This window comes from Cyprinodon tularosa, unplaced genomic scaffold (assembly GCF_016077235.1).
Source record: "Cyprinodon tularosa strain WSP-4 unplaced genomic scaffold, ASM1607723v1 ctg97, whole genome shotgun sequence".
NCBI lineage: Eukaryota > Metazoa > Chordata > Actinopteri > Cyprinodontiformes > Cyprinodontidae > Cyprinodon > Cyprinodon tularosa.
Genome location: NW_024039751.1, coordinates 187,218 through 209,917, shown reverse-complemented (window position 1 = coordinate 209,917; position 22,700 = coordinate 187,218). Strand labels below are relative to the sequence as shown.

The 22,700-nt window shown below is 41.1% G+C and overlaps 2 protein-coding genes across 4 annotated transcripts; one reads left to right on the top strand and one right to left on the bottom strand.

The window, feature by feature from the left end:
* Positions 1-1,379: 1,379 nt before the first annotated feature.
* ngdn (neuroguidin, EIF4E binding protein) lies at positions 1,380-5,387 on the top strand. Its single transcript, XM_038275587.1, has 10 exons — positions 1,380-1,400; positions 1,617-1,676; positions 1,962-2,033; positions 3,909-4,046; positions 4,134-4,218; positions 4,315-4,367; positions 4,506-4,617; positions 4,707-5,035; positions 5,111-5,174; positions 5,251-5,387. Exons 1-10 carry the CDS (start codon positions 1,380-1,382, stop codon positions 5,268-5,270), a joined length of 954 nt encoding a protein of 317 aa, XP_038131515.1. The 3' UTR covers positions 5,271-5,387.
* A 1,956-nt stretch (positions 5,388-7,343) lies between these two features.
* Positions 7,344-22,140, bottom strand: pabpn1 (poly(A) binding protein, nuclear 1). 3 transcript variants are annotated; one of them, XM_038275603.1, is made up of 7 exons: positions 21,676-22,140; positions 19,500-19,608; positions 12,819-12,886; positions 12,205-12,311; positions 11,856-11,943; positions 11,614-11,765; positions 7,344-7,957 (listed from the first exon to the last, which is right to left on the bottom strand). In XM_038275603.1, exons 1-7 carry the CDS (start codon positions 21,808-21,810, stop codon positions 7,762-7,764), a joined length of 855 nt encoding a protein of 284 aa, XP_038131531.1. In that variant the 5' UTR covers positions 21,811-22,140; the 3' UTR covers positions 7,344-7,761. The 3 variants fall into 3 exon arrangements, with proteins under 3 accessions (XP_038131531.1, XP_038131533.1, XP_038131532.1); XM_038275605.1 differs by lacking the exon at positions 21,676-22,140 and adding an exon at positions 21,239-21,382; XM_038275604.1 differs by lacking the exon at positions 7,344-7,957 and adding an exon at positions 8,351-8,950 and having other exon boundaries at positions 21,676-22,137.
* Between the last annotated feature and the right edge of the window lie 560 nt (positions 22,141-22,700).

Below are 22,700 nucleotides of genomic sequence, written 5' to 3'. Positions count from 1 at the left end.
TTGAAACTATATTAAGTACATGCTACACATATGTTTCCGTAAAAAAAGTTTTTCCACAGCTACTTTAAAACAAATAATTGAGCCTCTGCATATTTTAATTTACTGAATTGGAAATAAAGGACCTACCTTTTTATAATAAAAATAAAAGTGCAAAAAGGGTTAAAAAACAAGAACTGAAATACAGTTGTTTTGTCTTTAAACCTTTATTGTATTCACCGAGACCTGGATAACAAGTTTCGTTATAAGTTTGGTGTGTGTGATGAACCAGTAAATATTTCCCCTCTCTAAACCATATAGTGTTGCTTCACATAGAGACTCACTGATGAATGCAATGATCGAATTAAGCTGCTGCTGGCCAAGATGGAGAAAAGCAAACTGAACATTTCTTAGCATTGGTGCACCAACTTGCTCTAGTGCAGAATAAATTAAAGCATATGCAAGCATGTTTATTTAAAGTCTATAGGTAAATTATTACACAGATAATTCATCACAGCACAAGTAGGGCCTACAGATACTGTTGCACAAAAAACTGTCTTGTATTCGGACCCAGAAAGAAAATGAAGGTGGATCATCATTCTTCAGAAAGCTGCCCAGATGTCACTTAGTGGGGTTAATAGAAGTAGGAGGTTAGGAAGTAACAGCACATAACAGCTCAAAATTAGATTAAAGATTAAAGACGAGTAAAAAAAAAAAAAAAAAAAAAAAAGCCTTTCGGAAGACATTTTTACGGAAGAGAATTAGGGCCACTGAAAAAATTAAAAAGTTAACAGATTTTTAAATATTATTTCAGTTTAATATGGGAAAAAAAGTCATAATTCTGAATTTATTTCTCAGAATTCTGACTTTTTTTTCTCAGAATTATGACTTTCACCTTGGAATTCGGACTTTTTTCTAAGAATTCTGATTTTAATCTGAACTTTAATTAACATCACCGGGGACAACTCGGGCAAGTAAAAAGTTGCCTTAATTCCATCATTTTCCACCAACGTATTCCTGGCCCACCCAAACAACCCACATCTTTGTCAGTGAAGCTGAGCGCTCCCACATCTCTTCCTTCATGGTGCCCATCTACATTAAGATCCAACATTCTGAGATTAAATTCAGAATTCTGAGAAAAAAGTAAAAATTCTGAAATTAAAGTTAGAATTCTGAAATTAAAGTTAGAATTCTCACCTTTTTCTCATATTATACTGAAATAAAATTTTAAAATCAGTTAACTTTTTATTTATTTTTTCTCCATTGGTGCTAATCCTCTTCCGTACATTTTGATTAAGTTTTTCAACGTTTTTGAATCATTTAAGCTTCCAACATTACAGAAAGCGCGAAGGAACTTCAGATTTTTGTCCCTCCGCGGCTTCCGTACAGCAGTGGAAGTTAAAATGGCTGCTCCTGTTGTCAACGTGAGTCTAACCGCCGCGTTAAACCACTATTACAACTTTATTGTTCTACTTCTAAAGCTTTTAATTACCTCCCTGTTAACTCCTTGAACTAATCTCTTATATTCCTCTTAACGTCGGGGATTAATTTTCTAAAGCGAATCTGCTTCGCTTACAGATAAAACATGATCGCCTCCTGCTACATGTCTGCTAACAGGATTGGTTTTCTTATTTTTACAGGATCTAATCGAAAGCGATGTACCCAGAGCTGTGCAGCTGTTAAATAACCTCACGGAGCAGGTAGGGGTTTATTTATATTACAAAAACATCTCATGAAAATCCTCTTTTTGGAAGATCTGCAATGAATCATCAGCATAATAATAATGTATCTTTGTTTACGACGCCATAGGGAGAAGGTTAATATTTTCCTTAAACTGTAACTGGATGTCTTATCAGGCTATAAAACAGCAGTATGAGCGAATATAAGCGACTTATTCACATTGAAAATAACAGAGCTGCTGACCTTTGCTCTGTTCGTGTTCCTATTGGTTTTTCTCCCTCTATAAACGATTGTTCTCCTTTTAGGTGGCATCAGTAACCAGTCATGTCCATGAGCTGTTGACCAAAGTTAAGGATGGAGTGTTCAAGACTTCAAAGGTAAGCAATAAAACTATTTAATTGGAACATGGTGGAGTGGCATCATGCTGTGGGAATGCCCTCCTTCAGGTCGGTTAGTCTAGTGGACCTTAAAGGAGAATTCCGGTTTTTAACACTTTTAGCCCATTTTCTGTAGTGTCCAGGATGAAATCGAATGATCGACACCAAAATTTTGACAGTTGGTCCTGTGTCTGCTTTTTGGCTCATGCAGAATCCACCCCTGGCTGCTTTAGAATGGCTTCCATAGTGCATGTTCGATAATGTCCTTAAAACAACCTTAAACGCTCTTTTTTTTTTTATATATGCTACTCACCGGGTCGTCAGCGCTGTTCAATGACGTTCCAAAAAAAGTTTCGTGAAGAAAAAACGTTCCTGTAGTGTTTTATTTAGCATTTTGTAAATCCCATTGAGTTCTGTTGGAATAGTCAATATTCCGCTGCCACCGGAAACGGAAATGGGGCCTGTTTACACAGTTGTAGTCTTTTCGCTTCACTCTGTGTACTCCGACGACGAGAATCAAGAATCCACCTTTCGTATTCCATTTTCAGAGTTTTTTTAAGTGTTTAACAGAGACGTTAGCACCTCGACGTCGGAGTACACAGAGTGAAGCGAAAAGACTACAACTGTGTAAACAGGCCCCATTTCCGTTTCCGGTGGCAGGGGAATATTGACTATTCCTACAGAACTCAATGGGATTTACAAAATGCTAAATAAAACACTACAGGAACGTTTTTTCTTTATGAAACTTTTTTTGGAACGTCATTGAACAGCGCTGACGACCCGGTGAGTAGCATATTTTAAAAAAAGAACGTTTAAGGTTGTTTTAAGGACATTATCGGACATGCACTATGGAAGCCATTCTGAAGCAGCCAGGGGTGGATTCTAAATGAGCCAAAAAGCAGAGACAGGACCAACTGTCAAACTTTTGGTGTCGATCATTCGATTTCATCCTGGACACTACAGAAAATGGGCTAAAAGTGTTAAAAACCGGAATTCTCCTTTAAAGGTATAGCAGAGGATGTTTTTTTGGGGGGATTGATCATCAAAATAATTGGTCCTCCTAATTGTCAATCATTCTGGTGATATGTTTACGTAAGGTCGTCCTACTTGCTCATCCCCAGTCTGACATAGTGGAAGACGTGCAAACCTTCTTTTGGAACGTAAGCTTGTATGAGCGATGCAAACAGCTACTTTCAAACAGAGCGTGCACGAGGAGAAATGGGCTCGTGCACGGGTACAGGGTCGTGCATGTGCATTTTGTTTTTTAAAGAGGAGAGGGTGGTTCTTTCCAAAAATTTTGCAAAATTCTGTTTCAGAAGGAAGGCATGAGGCTGAGGTGGAAACATCCAGAATGAGCAACACTTTTAATGCTTCAGATCAAAGCGGGTTGATGTGTTGGAATAAGTCCAGACCTAAATCCATTTATCTCCTCAGAACTGCCGTACTTACAGTTCTAAGTTTGACTGAAACCAATTGAAATGCTTTGATCTGAACGACTGTAGCTCCAGCTGTTTGTTTACCGTCATAGTTTTGCTGGAAGGTAGAAGAAAATTTGAAGTGTTTTTTATTATTTTCAGGTTTAGCTCCTTCCATCATCCTTCCCCTGCTTAACAAAAACATTTCCACACCATGATGCCACCACCACCATGCTCACAATGCTCTGTTTGGAGGATTTTATTTGTAAAAAGCAAACTACATCATTTGGCTTCCACTTAATACTTGAGCACAGCTTCGTTTAGGGCTGTGACATCATTATGTTGTGAAATGCATTGATGGTTGTGGTTTTATAGTGTTAGAATATGAAGAAGCTAAAAAAAAAGTATGAACACTTGACCAGATACTTTAGTTTGTATATATATTTATTGTCCCTTGCAGGGTTTGTCCTTCTTGGACCTTCGCTACAACCTCCTGCTCTTCTACCTTCAGGACCTCACTCATCTGATCAGCATCAAGACGGAAGGAGGGAAGATAAAGGACAGCGCGGCTTTGAGCAGAGTGGTCACAATCAGAACTGTAAGAGTGCCTTTCAGAGGGAGGACAGTTCCTGTCTAAGATGGATTTAGTTTTTCCTTTTTAATGAGAGTTTTTCCTTCTCTGAAGGTTCTGGAGAAAATGCGACCTCTGGACCACAAACTGAAGTACCAGATTGACAAACTGGTGCGCACAGCTGTTACTGGAAGCTTAGGTGAAACGAGTTTGGAGTTTTCCTTCCATTAAAGATCACCTCTAGTAGCCTATCAGTAGCAGGATGATCTGAATACATTTGTTCTTTTTCTTTTAGCTGAAAATGACCCGCTGCATCTGCGTCCAAATCCGGAAAATCTCGTCAGCAAGGTCAGTTTTTCTCTCTTTTCTCATAACTTTGCTTAATTTATGGAGGTATTGATTATCCTTTCGGTTATCTGTTGGATTATTAATGTTTTAGTTTGGCTATAGAATAAATTAAAGATGCTTCTGTGTCTTATTGTCCAGCTGAGCGAATCGGACTCTGAAGATGAAGCAAACAAGGGAGCTTCTGACAAGAAAGCAGCTCACTCTAGTGGCAGGAAATATATACCTCCAAAGATCGCACCAGTGCATTACGGTAACCTCACTCCACTCCGATGGTAGAGCTAAACTTCTCAGTTGAGCTAATTTCTCAGATGTTAATAAAGGCGGTTTTTACCTTTCAAGATGGCGACATGACAGAGGCAGACAGGAAGAAGGCTCAGATGGAGCGGCAGCGACGGGTGGCTCTCCGGAGCTCCGTGATCCAGGAGCTGAGGCAGCAGTACAGCGACGCTCCGGAGGAGATCCGGGACAGGCGAGACGTCCAGTCGGAGAGGGAGGGCCGAGAGGAGCTCCACAGGAAGAACTACGAGGAGTCGATGATGGTGCGTCTGAACGTGCCGAAGCACGAGAGGAAGGCGAGGAAGAGGAGCACCATGGCCATGTCCGGCCAGCTCAGCGGCATCACGCACTTCAGCGACATCACAGCTCTGACGGGCGGTGAAGGTGGACAGGTGTGTTCTCACAGTAAAACTCTCCACCGGTTGCTGTTATTTCATTGCTAATTTTGGTTTATTCTTATTGTCCAGGATGGGGAAACCATTAGAGCAAAGAAAAAGAAGAAAATCATGAAAAAGAAAACCAAAAGGAGAGGTAAGTTTATTCTAAACTTAAGCTTTGGTTTTACCTTTAAGCTAAGATGGCTCATCGTTTTTTCTTCTTTCTACAGCCTTCAAGAAGCACAGATGAGCCCAACTTTGCTGTTCAGGGATTTAAAAGCTTAATACACCAACTGTTAGACTGTTTTCCAACGTTAAACTTCTAATATGTAACTAATGTTGAATAAACTCCACATTGTTTTGATTGGTTTTGTTTCCCTCCCATTTAATCAATTTCAGCAATCACCACCAGAGGGCACCCATGTTTCCTGCATTCATCATAAATGGGGCAAATACTACAGCATTAAATATACTTTATCCTACAAGTTATTACCATTTCTATGGGATGTGTGTACTAAAGCCTGTCCGATTAAAACCCCTCTCGGTTGTAGCCGCGTTCAGCGCTCTGAACAGCTGCTGGACACCCAGCCAGATGTTGGTGGGGGATTAATGGCGGCCACTGCTGCTCGCTCCACTTAACACACTGCCAGCAGCAGCTATTTGGCACACATCACTCGGTTTGGGGGTGCATACCAACACTGCAACACCATTACTGCTTCATCAGACTAAAGTTGTACATCCTACACAAATGCTAGGGAACTGTCTGTTTGGGGAAATGATTTCAGCTCGGTGTTTGTAGGGTTTACTTCCAGAAACATATGCACTGGTTAACAATGCCACCTACTACAAATCAAAATATGGGAAGAGCAGTTTAAAGGAGCAGACTGCATGTTTATGTATAATCTTAATCAATTTAGATTGTTTGATTAGCTTAATACTTTTATATTGTTGGCCAACCTTTCTGACTGCTGTGAGGTTTTTATTTAGCATTTTTACCTCAGCTAAAAGCCAACATTACCTCCAAGTTATGACCATCTGGGCTTCATGTGGGTCATTACACAGATTCCAAAGTGGAAATTTTTGCTGGTTTAATATCCCAGCATCTACTTTAAAGAAAGTTCATCAACTCAGAAACAAATTTTCTTCAACCAAAGCCAGGCTTAAGACTTTTATCCTCTGGTCAAATATCACATCTGAGCCTTTAGCTTAAGTTTCTCTAAATGGTTTTGAATCTTTAGCTTATATTGGGGACCCATGTAGCACCTAGTTCCATCACATTAATAGCAGGGATGATGAACCAGGAAGCGTTATCACAGATCCTTCCTCCCAGCAGCTGTAACTATAACCGCCATTGCTCCCAACAACTTCAATAAGTTGTTATATTCATACTGATTTAACAGTTTCTATCTTAAACATGCCTTTTGTACATCTGTTGTTTTCAAATACCCATCCAGTCAATATTTTGTTATTCTTATACATTTTTCTAAAGCACCACATTTCTGTGACCATTTATCTTTTTGCTGCTTTAAACACCTGAATTTCCCAATGTTGGGACAATAAAGGGATTTTCTATTCCATCAAATTTTTTAACCTCTATCATTTTTCTTTCCATGGTTCCCAAACTCAAACTATATTTTAAGGGTTTGCGGTTCAGAAGCCAAAAGAAAAAAAGGTAGTCATTCCAGCTAGCGGTTCCATTTTTACACAATGTCTTTATTTTTTACAGAACTAGGACTTCTGTGATTTAAGCCCTTTATTCTTATAACCATATAAGGATGTAAATTCAAGCACATTTTTATGCTGGTCTCATTGGCTCATTTATTGAACATTAGTTAAGTTTTTAAATTGATGTTAACCTTAGATTTAGAAACATTCTCTATAAAGAGATCGATAATTTCTTAAAAAACAAAATTAAGCTTTTTGAGTAAACAATTCTGATATTTTTTTTTTCCTATAGTGATCCTTATAAAAAGTTTTTTACCCATCATCCCACATGGAAGATCTGTAGAGGGCCAATAAAGGGAAGGTTGCAAGTACCCGCTACGATCCCCACAGACTGCCACTCTGGGTCCCTGAGCAAGACCCTTAACCCCACACTGGGCCAAGCATGATGGCAGCCCACTGCTCCCAGAGTGGAGTTGTGGGACAAAAAAGGAATTTACCTTTAAAAAAAAAACACATCTAATCCCTTCAATAGATGAACAGAAAGGCTGACGCGGTTCCATTTTTACACAATGTCTTTATTTTTTTCCTCCTAATTACAGACTCATGGGTTAAAAATTAAAAATAAAAAAGCAAAACATTTGTCAAACCCCTCCCTCCCTTTTTTTTTTTCAAAATAAAAAAAAGAAATCAAAAAGGTCTCCAGACAAACCCTAGCCCCAACTTCCCCCACCCTAAAAACAGCTCCAGCCCACTCTTCAATTGAAATCCATGCTGTTAGCTCAGCAGCCTCTCTCAGACAAGCCGTGGCTGCACTGCGCCTGCTCAGAGAAAGGGGGCGCCCTCAGGACACCTCCATAATGAATCACCTACTCTCCCATCTCACTCTCCCCCCCTCTTAACTTGCCTGTCTGCCTCTCAGCTATTATTGGCTTCGGCTCTGGGTGTAGAAGTCATGTGTTGGCTTGGCTGACCGTCATTACTGCTGCGTTTGGTTAGGTGTGTATGTTTGTCTTGGACGATGTGTGATGCGTGTGTTTTATTTTCTTTTTTTTTAAGGTGTTAGTTAAAAAGCGTCGTCAGCGTTTGCTGTTGTAGTAAATGCCTCCAGCGGTAGGCCTGTGGTCGCCCTGCCCCCCTCCCCCGCCGCCCCACACTGATAGGATGGGGTGAGTGTGCATAGCAGGAGCGGAGAGAGACAGAGATGCTGCCGAGACGGTGGGGGGGGCCGGCGCCACCTGGGGAGGGGTTGTCAGCCTCCACTGGTCTTGAAACCTGAAACGACAAGAAGTGGTCTAATATACAAAGAGAGGAGGGGGGGAGACAGGATGAGGTGGAGTGGGAGGAGAGATGGAAGACAAGGTGTAGAGGGGGAGGGAACTAAAGAAAAAAAACTAATCAATAAAGTGGGGAAGAAAAAAAAAAGAATCATGGAGTTCCTCGCTGTCCAGGAAGCACAGGACAGCTGAAAATAACCCATAAATAAAAAAACTAATATAAAAAAAGGGGAGGGGGTGTAAAAGCCAGGAAACTGACACAAAAGGAGGTGAGGAGGGAGGGGGGGGTTAGGGAGTAATGACAAACTCCAGACAACAGAGTTGCATCAACAAACACTCAAACTACAAGTAACAAGCTGATGCGCTAACAACAAAAAACAGTTGAATAGTGAACCTTACTTCCCTCCCTATTTTTTCTCCCTACCTCCCATTCTTTTTTTTTTTTTTTTTGATGGTGGTGGAAGGTGAGTGGGTGGGCTGTACTGGTGATGGTGTGAAAGCAGTAGGTCACAGCCAGACCAAAGGAGACACATCTGCAGCCTGAGATACCATCTTTCTCTCTTTTTAAAAAACACTTTAACCCCCCCCCCCCCTTCATAAACAAACAAAAACCAACAAATAACTGCCAGCGCATGTCCCTCCCCACCAATGGCCAACCAAGGTTTACCTTACCAGGTGTGACCGCATCACGCTCTGCACACGCACGCTTTCACACAATCTCACACCGGCCAGCCAGTCTCTCTCTGTCCAGGAGAGGCTTTTTTCTTTTCCATTTTTTGTCTTTTTTATATTTTTTTTAATCCTCTCCTCTGTGGTTTCTTCTTTTTTGGAGGGGAGGGAAGGGGGGGGGACTTTCATAGTGTGTGGTCATGTGTGTGCATGTGTTTTCAAATGGAACAGAGATGGGAGGGGGGGACTGATAGTAAGGGAGTACTGGGGAGGGGGGGGTGTTTAGTAAGGGGAATACCACGATGATGGTCGCGCTCGGCCCCTGGAAAAGAGAGAGAAAAAGAGGGTGAGATTTTTTTTCCTGTTCGCTTTAAGATGGACACCAATTTCCTGGTGTGATAATATATAGATATATGTGAGGGGAGAAGAGATTTGAATTCAGGCCTAGACGTAAACGAAACGAATAAAGTAGACAGACTATCTTTAAAAATCAGTGCGGAGGAAAGGCTATAGTTTGGAAAAAAAATAAAAATCAGCTGGAAGCAGCTTTAAAAAAAAAAAAAGGAAATTTATTTTAGATATAAGGTGAAAACAAGTGTTGGGGTGTGAGGGGACAGCAATGGCACCCTCCCTCTTTCTCTCTCTCTCTCTGTGTGTGTGTGTGAGTCTCCTCTGGGGTCACTGTGGGGAAAGACCATGAGGACAAACAGCACCACACACACACACACACACACACACACTTTGTGCACATGACTCAGAGCTGCAGCATTATATCCCACATTCAAACACAGAGCGACATACAGTGGTGCCACGCAGAGCTTCACATATTTTCTCTCAGTCACACAGACAGCACCAACAGGTCACACTGGGACCGACGGTCCACTGGTTGATAGGCCAGATGCCGAGGTCAGGCTGCAGTAATGAACCCTCGTTTCTGGGAGTGAGCGCTGTGAAGCTGACACTGAGCTGATGGAGAGTGTGTGCCGTGTGAGAGGAGGGTCATGTTCATGCAAAAAAAGGACAAGAAAATCCAAACAAAGGAAAAACTACCCATGCACACCATTCTACATTCAGGCAGGCATCAGATCTTGGCTTTTCACTGCACGTGCTTGGAGGATTAATCACTATAATGATATGAGATCACATCCAGCCCTAGATGCTCCCATCAGGAAAATGTTCTTCATTTCAACTGAATGGAGCATGGCCCCCTTCCCCCACCTGTTGCTGCAGACCACTGCTCTGAAAGTGTCTACATAATTTCTTCAGACCAACCTCCGTGTTAGCTCCTACTACAATCCAGACCTGCTGGATGGCATCCATACAAACGATGGTCTGAAGAGCAACATTTGTTGTTTGGGTCGTCATGGATACAAACTTAGGCTACACTCACACTGCAGGCCTTGATGCTCGATTCCGATTTTTTGTGAAATCCCATTTTTCTGCGTTGCCGTTCACATTGTTGTTTATGAGAAATAAAAAATAAATGGGATTTGGGTCACTTCAGGCTGCTGTGTGAACATAGCCTTAAATATTCCAACTGTTTAGCAGGAATATAACTACCACAGATTATCACATTCTAGATGGAGGGACAGATAAGATGTAAAGGTCAAAGACTTTACTTTGGAAAGTAAAAATCTCTCAATCAAATTTCTCTATAGAGCTGAACCATCTTTAGTATTTATCTTTAATAAAAGTCAAAGGTCAGCTGGTTTTGTTTGTGTAAAACAGGCTGTTTACTAAGGATTATAAATGGAACGGACTTCAATTCAGATCAGAGGAAATGTAATGATTTGGTTCTAAAAGATGGTTAAATTAGATACCAAATTACTTCTGGCTAGAAATAATTTTACTCATGTAGACCTGAAATTTTTTGGCCTACCTAATCCTGCATTCAAGCATCTCTGTTACCATGTTAATTCACACTTCAATAATGCGCTGACTGCAGTTTTAAATACCATGCAGCATTATAAACATTAACTTTAATCTATATAGTTTATAATGTTAGCAGCAGTAGCACGTCTTTCTTCCAATGGGTTGGCGAATTGTAGAAACTACACAAATGTTATTTGGCAGCATAATCCTTTAATACCATTACATGGTAGCAGAGGAGGAATTAGTTTAGAACAGAGAACATTTCCAGTCAGACAAGTACGTTATCTTTTGGAGCGTGACTCCATCATTACAGCCAAAAAGTGAAAATCTTCCCAAGCTTGCAAAAGCTCCATGCAAAGATTTTGATGCAGATACCACAACAAGACAAAGCACTGGTGAAATGTTACATGTGGACCAGATGTTCAGCTCATTCTGTTCCATTGCAGCACAATCTGAAATAAACTGGTGGTAAATTCCTGATGTAGCTACCAGATGGGGCCCCATCAAGGCCGGTTCAAGAAGAACAGTCTGTGCGCTACTCTCTGGGGGAGAGGACTACATATTAGCCTATGCTGCTGATTAATGAAGGAGGGGCAATACGCTGTTAGAAACAGTAACAGGGGAATATTTAGCATTAGACTTTCTTTAACCAAACAAACTAAACAGTTAAATGAGTAATTCAGGGATTTTCTGTGTTATCCATTTATATCAGTGTTATTGCTCCCATCTAAAGCCTCTCAGTGCCTTATCCTGCGATGTGTCTTAAATCACTGATTAAACTAGCAGAGCAAGGGTTTCATGGAATGTGGTGGAGTGGCTGATTAGAGTCTGACATTGAGGGTCAGACATTTTCTGTTACACAAATGAAAGAGATTAAACCAGGAGTTGTTCTTACTGAGCAACAACTGCTCTAAATATGGTAGCAAAGACCAAAGAGAGGACAGCTACGCATGATTGAACTGAACTAAGATGGCCCTAAGACTGCAACAAAAACAGAAGGCCTTTTTCCTTCATGTTTAAGCCTACAGTTATAATTTACCGTACAGATCAAACTGTGAATGGCATGGTCTGCATGAAGGGAATGAAACAGAAGACGTCTCCACAGCTGCTCACCTGAAGGCCCGTCCTCTGGTTCTGGGTGGGTAACCGGTGTAATATCGCGCACGCGAGGCGAAGCTTCCTCCTCCCCGTGATCGGAACCGACCCCGTGGAAAACCGCGATCTGTGGTGCTGATGCCTGGTCTGTTTGTTCTCTTGGCTCCCACCTACAGATGGTTAAGGAGACTCAGTGAACGTTACAGTTCGTTTGGATTGCCACCGCTCATTTCTCCTTGGCTGTAGATCAACAGTCTCACCTTTATCTGTCTGCCTCTGAAAAGGGATTCATCCAGGGCCATAGCTGTCCGAACCGACTCTTTGTCTGCAAACTCAATGTAAGCAAAACTAAAAGTGGGAGGAAAAAAAAGATACAGAAATGTCTAAATACAAAAATGAAAGACAATTTTGAATTCTGCTAGAGGTCTGGTTTTAAACAAACCAAACTGAACTGAAACCTCCTTTAATGATAACTGAAGCTGAATAAAAATAAAAAAAAACTTGCTCTAGGGAAACGCTACATTTGATTACTAATCGATCAAAACTATTACCAAATATATCCTTAGAAACTCAAGGGACAACAAAAGAGAACAGTGGGTGCATTATTACCCCTTGGGATGCCCTGTGTATTTGTCACATAGAATGGTGACTCTGTTTACTGAACCACAGCCATGAAAGTGAGCTTCCAGCTCCTCCGCCGTGGCTCCATAATCCACCTGATGAAAGACGATATGAAAAGGCATATGAGTACGTCACTGGGAGACAACATATCACGTTTAATTCAAACTGGATAAGATAACCTTGGTGTTTAAAATGAACATATTTAAATCTGTTTTGCAAACATTATCGCTGTTGATGGGTTTCATAGGTCACAATGTATCTGCCACAGCAGGGCAGTGCTCACAAGTGTCAGGAAGAAAAGAAAATACTAACAAAGCAGGAGGGAGTTGAAGCTCACAGCACAGGAACTATCCTAATACCATCAGCCAACTCACAGCTGTATTTTCAACAGTAAAAACATGGAAGTGCCTCATCAAGTGGAACTTAAAAATTTCAGGGTTCAATTTAAAAAGTGAAAGCAAAAATAAAAATGGTTACTGGTCTACTTATAAAGATCAACCCAAATAATTACACAAAGTGGAAAAATGTATATCTTTTGGAGATCTTGAACTTTAACTGAGATACATGGTGGACATGAGTCCAAGTGAGAAAATAAGACTTACATTGCCAACATAAATAGATCTGCCATCTGCCTCCATCTTCTCCTCGATGGACATGATGACAGGACCAACTGGAGGAGAAAAACAAAGCAGATAAGATGATAAGACTGCTGTGAAACAGACAGGGTCCATTAGATGCAGCTCTGGAACCTTAATTAGCAGGTTTTACCAAATGGGAAACACTGAACCTTGTTACACACACTGCTGTTGAAATATTACGGTTTCAACATTCCTGACTGGTCAGACAGGTTTCACATGTATGTGCAACTAAATGCGTTTAAAGCATTTCTAGAGCTGTAAAGCTGATTGAAAGCAATAACAGCCCAATTAGAGTATCATTTTTAAATCATTTGACATTATTATGGCTAAAGGTGCTGTGGTGGATGTCTCCAATTGTCCCTTAATGTTATTGGTTTAATGGACCAAGAGAGTCGACACGGCATGGTTGTCATCCATAACATTTACACACCAACAGATCTACCTTCTCATCTCCAACAAGAAGTGCTATGCAATATACATTAAAGACCCCCTTGCATACAACAGGATTGTGTTCCAAAGGTTTAAAGTACCAAGTTACTTCTGATGAAGGCCTCAGGAATAGCAAAAGAACATTTCTGTAGGAATATTGTCTGTATTTGTAATGGCTTCTTTGTCTTTACCATGGTAGTGACCAGACATGCACACAGACCTGTGGGACAGCACTGTAAAAGCACTGCTCAAAAAAAAATTAGGAGCACACGTAAACAACGCAGAATATGAATTAAATCAAAATTCTGTGACCATTTAGGTAGCAACACTGACAATTTCACAAGCTTTTGTGCAAATGGAATAGACAACAGTTTGAAATGAATGAGTCCAGAAGAAAGGTTTTGATAAAACCGCTGCTGCACAACTACGGGAACCGCAGGCATTGATTGACTGGGAATCCAGGGCTGTTGGCCAGCCTCATTCATTACTCTTACAGGTTAATCGTTTCGAGAAAACAATTAATGGTTTAGCCGTGATAACAAGATAGTTATATAATCATCTCCAGAAGATGCAGGGGGTAAAAAAAAAAAAAAAACATAAGTCTAGTACAACCGCTCTTTGCTTTTGTATTAAAGAGATCCTGAGGCCATTTTATAAATCCAATCTTCAACTGTTTATATCCTGCTTGTTTATCAGGGTTCAACAATTAAATCTAATCCAGCATATTTGTAATAAAAATAAAAGTTTGCTTGTCAGGGCTAACGCTTAGCATCTTGCTAATAAGACTTATTTCCCGAAACAGCTGCCTTCGATCTTGGGTATGTTTGTGTTCATAATTTTCCAGCCAACAAAAGAAAACAGAAAACAATTGATTGCATGCTTCAAAATGCTTCAAAAATGTTCAGTGGTCATCAAAATGCTTCAGTGCGAATTTTTCTCAAAATTTTGTGTAACAGCAATAAGCACAATTTGGAAACACGAAGTTAAAAGTCCCATAGGTCTGACAAAGTTATTATATAGTATCGAGCCTTTCCTTGTTACTGCTATTAAGAAAAGACCTACTATTTTCCAGAAATATAAAAACAAAAAAAAAAACAAAAAACAAAACTAGGAGTCACGTTTGAACGGATGCAGTTTAGGCAGTGTTTAAGTCACACTTCTCATATTTTTAGAAACAAGAATGTGTAAGCTTTCAAATAATGTCTCACAAATCATTTGGCCTTACAGTTCCTTAATTATTAGCTTTTCCGCTTGGGTATGCAAATGGCGGAGGAAAAAGATGACTTACACACCCCTTGTGGGTTTGAGTCATTTGTGTGAAAATTTGGGTCGGGAAATTGATACTGAATCGTAGGGCTGCAACAACGAATCGATAAAATCGATAAAAATCGACTTTTAAAAGCGTTGGCAACGAATTTAATCATCGATTAGTTGTGTCCCGCGATTAATGCGTCATCCGCCGCCGCCGTCATCCGGGGAAGGAAAAAAAATATATGGCGGAGCGAGTCAGCGCCGCAGGTGCAGTGTTGCCAACTCAGAGACTTTTCAGACCCCTCCAGCGACTATTTTTCAAAAAAGCAACTTGCGACAAATCTGGCGACTTTTTACGGTGTCACTGGCGGCTTTTGCCTGCTGTGGGGCGCCCCCCCCATCCCAACCCCTTTCTCCCTCTCCCACAGGAATCCCTCTCAGCGCTGCAGGCAGAGCCGCAGGAATTTAGTGAGGAATTTACCCTCAGCGTTCAGACTGCAAATGACGCGCGCATGCGGCGGGATTGACGGCGCAAATTGATCACAATTATTAAAATAGCCTGCGCTTTGTAAAGTGAAAAAAGTCGTAACATGCAACTTTTGTCAAAACAAATGAACATGGCACGGAAGCACCACTGTTATGACGCAGCACCTGAAAAGAAAACACGTTGGAGCCTTCAATGGCAGTGAAGAGAGCTGATCAGCAGGATGAGTAACCATGTTTGTTTGGTTTTAAAGTGGGGAAACGTTACGTTGGTTTCTCAGGTAGCTCATCTGATGCTTTCCTTACCGTGTTAGTAGGTTACAGACAGTGATAAGGTTGGCTACTTATTTTACTTTTAATTTCATTTGAATTAGCTTAAGCAGCGTTTATGTTTTCTTTATAAATAAATTTACTTGCAAATTATGAAGGCAAGGCTTTTAAAGTTTAAATCTTCTGGCAAAGATAAAGAAGATCCTGCAATTTATGGAAGTAAAGCAGAATAAAATCCAGCAAGATCAGTAATGTCAATTAATTATATGCCACATTTCCATGTAAATATCTGTCTTTGGAGGATGTGTTTTTTAGCACCCCTAGTTCTCTCATTTTTATTCCAAATACAATTTATAATTTGAATCACAGGGCTATTTTCATCTCTATGGTTAAGTATTTTCTCAAGTAGCAACTTTAACTGCTATACTTTCCTGTCTTAAAAGGCAGAACTCTTCTAGTCTAAAAAAAACTCATTTGTTGAAATGGGGGGACCTATTGTTTGAACCCCTTAGGGGCTTTAAAAAACAAAAATGCCTGTCTTTTTTTGTGCTTTATGAAACAAACTACCCTATATTTTGTGGATGTACAGCTACATTTGTCATGTAAGTTTGCGTAGTTTTAACACAAACATTTATTTTTCATATTGCACCAGTACAGTTAATGAGCAACCTGTACTTGTGTGCTTGTTTGTTCTGTCTAAAATGTTTATTTTGGAATAAAGAGGTTAATATAAAAAATATTTTTTTTCCGATTCATCGATTAATCGGAAAAATAATCAGCCGATTCATCGATTTTTAAAATAATCGTTAGTTGCAGCCCTACTGAATCGAATCGCCATGATGGGTGTGATTTACACCCCTAGTGGTTAGGGTGTAGAGCTTGGAACCCTGAGGTTTTTAGTTCAAGCTCACAGACTGCCACTCTGGGAGTCTGACCAAGACCCTTAACCCCACATTGCTCCCAGGGCACCTCACCATGGCAGCCCATTGCTCCCCAAGGGGATGGGTCAAATGCAGATGTAGGGGGAGTGGTGACCTAGTGGTTAGGGCATAGAGCTTGGAATCCTGAGGCTGTGAGTTTGAGTAAAAAGACCCTCAGAGAGTTAATTTGGACAACAGAAGGCTTAAAAAAAAAATAAATAAAACTAAGTCGTGTCATTTGAATGTTCCCTTTATTTGTGTACATCACAAGAACAACAATCCAGTTGTTAAGGAGATTTCAATATTAACTATTTAAGCTGGTACTGATAACAGGAGGAATAAACCTAGATCCCCTTTTCTCCTCCAATTGCTCAGGCTGATAAATTGTTGATCTTTTTTGTGGTAATGACAGAATTGATGATAAAATGCATCTTTCAAAATTAGATGTGTTGACTATAGGCAATTAACTAAATACAATCAGAGCCCAAGAAAGAAACATTGCTCTACTACTCAGCCTGCGTTAGCTCAAAAGCTGCAATAACGGTGGTCCTGCCCTGTTAAATGTACACTTTACACTCCTGCCAATCCAATGTTGAAGATTTTGCCCCCCAGAATGATCCTACTAATGATCCAGTTATTTAACAGAGTTGGGTTAAAGCAGAGACACGTCGGATATCTAGTGGAATTTAAAAATCTGTGAACTGAAGAAGAAAAACAGCTATCAAACGGCTCTGCAAGTTCCAGAAGTTATTAGGTCAAGCAGACCTAATAACAGTGATTCTAACAGCTTGAAAGTTTCAACTTTCATTTTCTTAGGTTTAACATGGTTGCATATTTGGACCACTACAACACAGTGCTAACATCTAAAGCTACATTCACACTGCTTGATACTCAACAATTTTCTCACATGGCAGCTAACACTACTAGTTTCATGCAGCCACCAGACTCCAGTCTGAACCATTTATGGCCCCGAACAGGGCCCATATGCACAGACGAACAGTGTGGACATCACACAGCAGCAAACCATATTCAGAAGTAATAACAGGTGTCAGAAACTCTGTGTCATTATAATCTCTTTAACCATGGGAGCTGACATCATGATCATCTTATAAGACGAATAGAGGGGAGAGAAGAAGAGAGCAGAACTGATTCTAATGTGTTGGAGCAATGAGTGCTGTTGCTGGAGTTAGTATCATGTTGATCTTTCCAAGCGATCCGCGTTAAAATCGCTTCGGCTCTTATCGGCATGCTGTGGGAACACCAGACCCAGGTTGACCTGCTAAATTAGCAACACCACTGAGCACAACGTATGGACATCAGCACAGCGCGCCACTAGCTTCTGATCTAACAAGTCGAAACGACATTTACATTTGGCGCAGCACTGGTGAGAAATTCGGACAGATAAAAGAGAAAAACATTAAAAGAACTACGCCCAGGGTTTCTTACATGCTGCTCTCCATTGTTTACTTTCCTGATTTCTGTTGCAGGGGTGACATCAACAGTAAATGGCATGAGGCGTCGCCGGACACGCAGCTGCTGGGGGACAGAGGCCACGGATTTTCAGCTAGGGGATAGACCAAGCTTTTTTTGCCAGTTTGAAGGCAGCCAAATGCCGATTGTTAGCGGGTCGACCCAGATTTGAAAAACATGCGTTTTAAGTTGGAAAGGGGCTAAAGCCAGGGTAACGAGTTGGATGAAATGGGCTTGAGCGCTCACATTTTAAAAAACACAGAGGCGCTACAATTCAGATTTTTTTTAACGTGAAAAGGAACATAACTGACTCAAATTAAAAGCTGAATATGGATCACCAATGGCCCAAAGTATACCAAAGTATTTAGGTTGCATTTGCCTGCAGTGAGAACATAACTGCAGAACTGAGGGGATTTATTGCACTGAGACCCAGCAGAAACACAAAACCTGACACTTTATTTTTCATCCAATAGTAGCATGAAGGTGGAATAGGTGGCGGGGTGGACAGTGAAATATGAAGTAATCCTACTGGCTCACTACTCCAAGTCATTTTGTCATTTAAACATGCTTGAGTTTCAGCCAACTTAAAGGAGAACTGGGTAACTTAATGAACAAATGCATCAACCCAAGTGTCTTTAAGACTAGGGCTGGGTATTGTTAAAAAAATTTCGGTTCCGGTACCAATACCGATACCTTCACTTCGATACCGGTTCCTGAACGATACTTTTTTCGATACCAGTTTTATAATATCAATTCGAAAAAAAAGAAAATTACACAACATAAAAAAGTACAAATCTTGAGTTTTATTTTAAGCTCTGTTTTTCCATTTACATTTTTCCTCTTACATAAAAAAATAAATAATTCAGTGTCTAATATTCACTGTAACATTGAGGACCTTTTTACTTAGCAGTTTTCCTTTAGAAAAATTACCATGTCTGACAAACAAGCCCGTTGAATGGGATCCTACTGACAGCGCACCGCTGGTATGGGGGGTCTGAGCGGCTCCGACAGAAATATTGAAGGCAGGATGAACTGACTGCACTGATCACGTTTTCAGGTGGATTTTCCCACTTAAAAACATAATAAAACTACTTTATTCCCACTGATCACAGCAAATATAGCTGCAAGGCAAATAAAGGATAGAGTAGCTCCGCCCAACGCGCGTCTGACCCACTTTGCGACCGCGCAGCCAGAGCAGCAAAGCTTCTTCAGCAGCGCGTCAGAAGCTGGTACAAGCAGCAAAAAGGAAGCAGCAGACGAGATTTTGCTGCTCTTGCTGCGTCCAGTTTGAAAGCAGCATGATTCACTCCGCTCTGGCTTTGCTCTGCCCACGGGCTGCTGAGAGGAGGATGGTCGCGCTGGCTGCGGTCCGCTCTTCTTGCAGTCAAACACAGAGCAACTTTCTGCTCTTAAATTGTTTCCGTGCACGATGTATTGCATTGTGCACTATTAGCATCAGTCTTAATAAAGTGAAGCCGCACTTTTGACCTGGGCGGCATTTTAAAGGGGTTCCGCGACGCTGCAACCAGTTCACAAAAGATACACATGAACCCTGGCTGTAGGCGTGACCACCTGTGTATTTTTCCTGGATGACGCAATCACCTTAAGTGTTCCAGCCAATCACCGAAACTTGGTACCGAAAGACGAGGCATGTTTCGATACTCTGTAGAACCGAAGCATTTCGGTCGGTACCATAAAAGTACCGAAGTTCGGTACCCAGCCCTATTTAAGACAGTAAGCAACCCATATAAAAAAAAAAACTCACTGCAACAAAGACAAGAGAAAAAAAAAAAAAAACAAATAATGGGGAAGACGAACATACCTGGTGGGGGGCTGAGATTCATCTGTTTCTCCACCTCGTTCTGTAGCTCCTTCAGCTTTTCGGCCTCTTCCTCCATCTCTCGGACCCGAGCTTTAATTGCCTCCAGTTCCTTCAGAAACAGGAATATTCTAATCAGCCTCTCGAAATCAGAACTCTAAAAACAAACAAACTTGTCTGAAAGTCCTTACTGCAGTAGAAACAGACTACAGCCCTATGCAGCAGCCCCTCTCACTGCAAATTAAAGGATACCATTTTTGGTTTTATAAAAGAGTCTGACCTGACATTTTAGTTTTATGCTAAAGCATACGAGGGTATGAAAAAAAAAATGTGTAGATACACAGTAGGAGATCCAAATAAAGTCACCCCCATTACGACATTAAAGTGCATAACCCTAAACTTCATGTGATTTCTATAAAACCCAACAACAGATTTAAGTTTAACCTGCTGATGAAAATGTTCGCTGATTTAAAAAAAAAAAAAAGCCTTCATAGTTTTTAATGCTAATTGCAATTAATCCCAATTGACCCCCCCTTAAAAAAAACTGACATCTGCAAACAGAAGTAAATATATAGCACAGCAAACCTAACACATGTCAATATTGAATTGACACAATTATTGTGTTTACACATTGGTATGTCATTAAACTGCACAAACCTCTCTGTGTCAAAATAGATTAGATTCAACTTTACTGTAATTGCACAGGTACAAGGCAATGAAATGCAGCAAATAACCACTCAAATAATCATACATTTGTCATTCTTTACTTCATATAGTTCTCCAATAACATTTTCATGTAAAATCCTCTTCATTGGCAGTGAATAGAGACTTCCCTGTGCCCTCACGTGTGAGCAGTCCCTCCTGTCTGACAGTGGTGCACTGCAGCACAGTGGGAGTAGCTACAGCATCATTCAGAGCAATTGCCTCCACCTGAAATATTCCACATTTGGTCTTGGAAACACCCTTGGACCAATTTAAATTTAGATCCTCCAATAATTGGCTAAAAAGTGGAGGCAAGGCAGCCAAGATGAAGCTATAAAATTGGTATATTTTTTATGCAGAATCTCAAACTATAGACAACCTGAGCATCGTTCAAGACAGGATGTATAATCCGCCGGCATCTGACAGGTTCAACTATTTTTTGTCGCATATAAAGGCCAAGATCTCTCTCCCCTCCCTCTGCTCATTCAATCTCCTTGCTCTAGCAAACAAAAAAACCCAGCCCCTTAAATACCGCAGACCCCCTTTTTACTATTCTGCATTCCGAGCCACGATTTTTCCTTGCACAAAATAAAACAAGCATGTAATCACATAATTGGAAATGCTAATGCACTAATGCAAAAATATAGGATGCGCATGTGCAAATGTAAATGAAATTGTGCTGTTGGCGTTCATTTTGAACTCCCAGTGATGCATGTTAACGCGCGCACAGTCGGCCAAAAGGCACGAAAAATATGGCGAAAGAGTATGTCGGCCTGATCCAGCTTTATTGTTCGCTTAATTGATACGAGCTCATGAGAGTTGATATTATCGCGTGATATAATTAAGGCCAACAGCCAAACATGACGCGCTGTAGATTTATCCGGAAACCGAATAACGGTTGGCCGGTTCGCTGGTCTTTTCGGGGTGCAGCATCGATGCTAACGTTAGCCGCTGGGTCATTCGCGGGCGCGCGCGTACAGCAACGCCTGACACCGCAGCGAAAATAAAATAAAAAAAATAAATAGAATATGGTAAATTACCGTAAGACGGTCGCCTTCTCAAAGGAGATGGAGCTGGAAAATGACAGCTAACGGCTGCGGCCTGTCCGGTGCTCGCCCCAACAGTGTCCCGCATCTCCGTCCTGCATTTTTTTTTTTCAAACCCCCCACCCCCAACCGGCTAGGGCTGCTCTCTCTAGCGCAGAGAAACTGGCGTTGCTCTTGCGCCAAGATGGCCGCGGACACCACGCATGTCACCACCCAGTACTGCTGCACTGAAAGAACCACAATGGCAGTTGATACCGAGGTAGCATTACAGAACGGCATGTGACCCATGATTTGTTGAGGAGGAGGGGGGAGGGAGAGAGAATAACTGTATTCCTATATTTTACATTTCATTCATATCAGTGTCTATGTTGTATTGACGCGTCTAGTTACTAGAGGCGATTTTCACTCGTGGAACAATACCCTTTACTCACCGGGTCTTCAATGGCGGCCTCTCCCTCTTCTAATCCCGGATCTTCGTCGCCGACACCTGGGTCCTCCAGTTCGGGATGTCCGGGATCTGAATCTAGTAGAGATTCATCTGCTAGTCCGTTGCCGAACTCTGCCATCGCTCTAATCCGACACAACCGACGCGCCTCGTGGCTAAACCGACGTTGCAGGCCCCCACTCACACACAAGGGGGTAGAGTGAGCGGGGCGGCGAGAAGGAAAAAAAAAAAAACGGCGGAAAACGCCGCTTTGTAAAGTTAAAATATGAAATAAAAGCTAGCTTTAGCTAGAACTCGAACAGCGTACCGCGACACTTAAAGTGTTCCGCTTCTTCCGCTATATTAAGGCAATTCCGCAAAACCTACGACACTGAACCGAGTTATTTTTCTCACTTAAACATGTATATAAAAAAAACTGGTACGGACGGTACGCGAACGCGGCGGTGTCTCCTCAGTTCAGAAATGGAAGGCAATGGGCGGAGTCATTTATCACTGCGGGCGTAAATCTCGTGATTCTATTGGGCTAAAGAGCGTTCGTAACCAACCGTTTCAGTATCTGCCGTGTGCTCATTGGACAATGGCGCGGGGGCTTTCCGGTCCGCGAATGGCGTCGTACGCATTTGATTGGATTAGATACCTGTCAATCAGACTGCTATCCGTTACCAAATAACTTAAGCCAGCTGCTCACCCAATACATTCCAGTAGTATTTGAGAGTCATATCAACAGCCTCACCCTCTCTGACCTAACTGAACCAGGTCATTCTTTTTTAAATCAATTAAGACATTTTCTATAGAATTATGTACATGGAAACAGGAACAGACTGTGTTCTTCCAAAAAGTTTATATCTATTACATTTTAAGGTTTTTAGTGAATGATTTTTTTTGATAGGAAACAATACTATTAAAAAAAATTATAAAACCGCATTGAAGTGTTGAATTTTTTCTAATATTTAAGAATAAAATGGCTATCATGCTGCATAAATAATTCATAGATTTTGAGTAGCTAGGCTG

Coding starts and splice junctions, on each gene's coding strand:
- pabpn1 (XM_038275603.1), bottom strand. CDS start 21,810: ATGGCAGAGTTCGGCAACGGACTAGCAGATGAATCTCTACTAGATTCA. Junction 19,609..21,675: donor AGGCCGCCATTGAAGACCCG/GTGAGTAAAGGG, acceptor CTGTTTCTGAAG/GAACTGGAGGCAATTAAAGC. Junction 12,312..12,818: donor GATCTATTTATGTTGGCAAT/GTAAGTCTTATT, acceptor GTCTTTCATCAG/GTGGATTATGGAGCCACGGC.
- ngdn (XM_038275587.1), top strand. CDS start 1,380: ATGGCTGCTCCTGTTGTCAAC. Junction 2,034..3,908: donor GAGTGTTCAAGACTTCAAAG/GTAAGCAATAAA, acceptor TGTCCCTTGCAG/GGTTTGTCCTTCTTGGACCT. Junction 4,618..4,706: donor GATCGCACCAGTGCATTACG/GTAACCTCACTC, acceptor TTACCTTTCAAG/ATGGCGACATGACAGAGGCA.